Genomic DNA, 2,500 nt, shown 5'->3' with positions numbered 1-2,500 from the left:
TTCATAAAAGGAAATGTAACACCAACGCGTAATTGGAAGTGAAACTAAGCGTAAAGCTCCTAGACTTACACAGTTAAGGCTACATGGGATTTCCTCGACTGATGTCTTGATGCATTGTCATTCTCTGATCTTTTACAGAGGTTTACATTTGTTTGTCTATTAATACATGAATTACTGCTAATACGAAGATGGTTTAATAAATAACCTATTAAGGCTAAAGGACAACGTTAAGTTAAGTGTCCACAAGTATCCACAGGACAACTTCTACGCAGGTGTGCAAATAAGTCCAACTGCACTGTTACACTTTTTTGCACTACCACCTTGACACACACACACACACACACACACACACACACACACACACACACACACACACACACACACACACACACACACACACTGAATCACAGTACCAGTCCTCAGTAAATTCATGTGGATCGTTGTTTTAGTATCATTAGTATATTTCACTGTTCTTTTTAGTCATGTTGATTTGTTATTTTATCATTTTTACCCAGTGTATGTGTGTGGTGTCTACTGGGACCTTGAATAAAGTAGGCTATCTATCTATTTATCTATCTACCCCAAGCCTTTAAAAAAACGTATTGCCTATAGCCTATTATTATTATTATTATTATTATTATTATTATTAGGCCTATAAGTTGTTTAAATGTGAGCAATGAATTTGTAGACATAAAGGTAAGACTACAAATCAGGTTTGAGTGAGCGTTTTCATTCCTGTAATAATGATCAAGTCCACAAGGGGGAGGCTTAGGATCAATCTCAACACTGAAGAAGTAGAACGCACGTCGCAGAACCACCTCCTGTGTCACTGCTGGTTTCAGTTTTGCGTTGTTAAACGTCAACCTGTCTGTCCTACGCACACGAGCCACAAAACGCCCCTTTCCCCTAGGTACTGTTTGTTTGTTTATTTTTTGGGGCTACGTCAATGGCGTGTTTATTGGGATTCCCAAGCCTATACGTTTTATAAGATACACCACTAAACACACTTTAAACACTTTCTACAGATTATTTGACTTTTTTGTATGACGTAAAGGTAGTTGCAAATTATTCTTTGCATGGGTAGGTAATCTTTTCCCCCAAGTTTTAAAACAAATTCGATCTATTATGCACATCCTAATTGCTTGCTTATTTTCCGCTATTATCTGTGGCGTAGAGTGAGTGGAGTTTGTAATGTTCCGCTGTAGGCTATGCACTTGCTGAAGTAACGAGTTCGAAAGGAAAGGCCCCCCCAGAAACAGTCGACAGCCACGCCCACTTCACCATCCACTTAAATTCTTTGCCGCAAACCTGTAGGACAGTCTTGCCAACAAACTCTGTGAGGAGCGCTTACTTAGGCATTACCCGACTTATCACAGATGTTCATGTTTCAGATAGGCCTATACTTGTGACAGTGTTATTGAGTTTACGACGATCTGTGCAGTTTTCTGAAACTTTCTTCCAGTGAGCGTCGTAGTCTAAAAAAGGGACGAACCTCACTGCTCGAGCGCTCGGCGCGTAGTTTCGTATGGTCCCGCAATCCGGCGGGTGTTAAGATCCATGGAAGTGGCCGGTTTTTACGAGGGGGACTGCCTTGCTTTCCACGGTAGCAACAGTATTAGTGGTCCCGGCGGCGACGGCATATGCAAGCAGCCCATTGACGGCTCCATGACGAAGCTCAGTATCTCGCAGCACGAGAAGACGATCGACTTCAGCATCTACCTGGACTCCCTGCAATATCACCAGCTCGCCAGCCAGAACCAGGCTGCTCTACAGCGCGGAGACGTCTACAGCGATTTCCTCGAGGAGAGCAGAGGCAAGAGGGTGTCATCGTTACAAAACTACAGGAACTACATTTCACTGAACGACCGGGAGCCGGGCGTGATCAGCAGCAGCCACCGGGAAGCCAACCCACTGGGCTACGCCGACCTCGAGGAGACCCGAGTTGACACGGTCTACAGCCCGGAGTTCGTCGGTAACTCGGCTAAAGGTGGTCACCCGGACGATCCCCGGGAGGAGTCGGGAATGGACGGTTCTTCTGGGTTTGACATGCGCTCCTATCTACAGTACCAGTCGGCGCCGAGTGGCAGTTTGGGGAACATTTCCAACGACTCGTCCTCCTGCTCGAGCCCACCCGGCACACCTGCCCCGTCAGGTAAGGCAGGCTCGCCGCATCAGCTCGGCAAGATGTCGGGTGGGAAGGGGAAGAAGCGTCTCGAGAAGGACAGCGAGGAGTACCGACTGAGGCGCGAGAGGAACAACCTGGCCGTCCGAAAGAGCCGGGATAAAGCCAAGATGCGCAATCTGGAGACGCAACACAAAGTGCTCGAGCTGGCCGCCGAGAACGACCGTTTACAGAAGCGCGTGGAGCAGCTGTCACGAGAGCTGGCCACGCTGCGTAACCTGCTCTCCGCCACCGGCCAGTGCTAACGGGATGCCCGTGCGTGTGCGTGCGCTGCACTTTGAGAGAAAACATTGAAGCAGGCTGGGACTGTGATTTGGT

At 47.6% G+C, this 2,500-nt stretch overlaps 1 protein-coding gene across 1 annotated transcript in view; it reads left to right on the top strand.

The window, feature by feature from the left end:
• Positions 1 to 1,307: 1,307 nt before the first annotated feature.
• The window catches only part of cebpb (CCAAT enhancer binding protein beta), a 1,638-nt gene continuing 445 nt past the window's right edge, over positions 1,308 to 2,500 (top strand). The window contains exon 1 of the mRNA XM_062540809.1: positions 1,308 to 2,500. This exon is cut by the window's right edge and continues 445 nt beyond it. Coding sequence (XP_062396793.1) covers positions 1,558 to 2,427 — 870 coding nt within the window. The 5' untranslated portion in view covers positions 1,308 to 1,557 and the 3' untranslated portion in view covers positions 2,428 to 2,500.

This window comes from Sardina pilchardus, chromosome 7 (assembly GCF_963854185.1).
Source record: "Sardina pilchardus chromosome 7, fSarPil1.1, whole genome shotgun sequence".
Taxonomy (NCBI): Eukaryota; Metazoa; Chordata; class Actinopteri; order Clupeiformes; family Clupeidae; genus Sardina; species Sardina pilchardus.
Note: the sequence above shows the minus strand (reverse complement) of the source record. Positions and strands in the feature narration are given on the sequence as shown.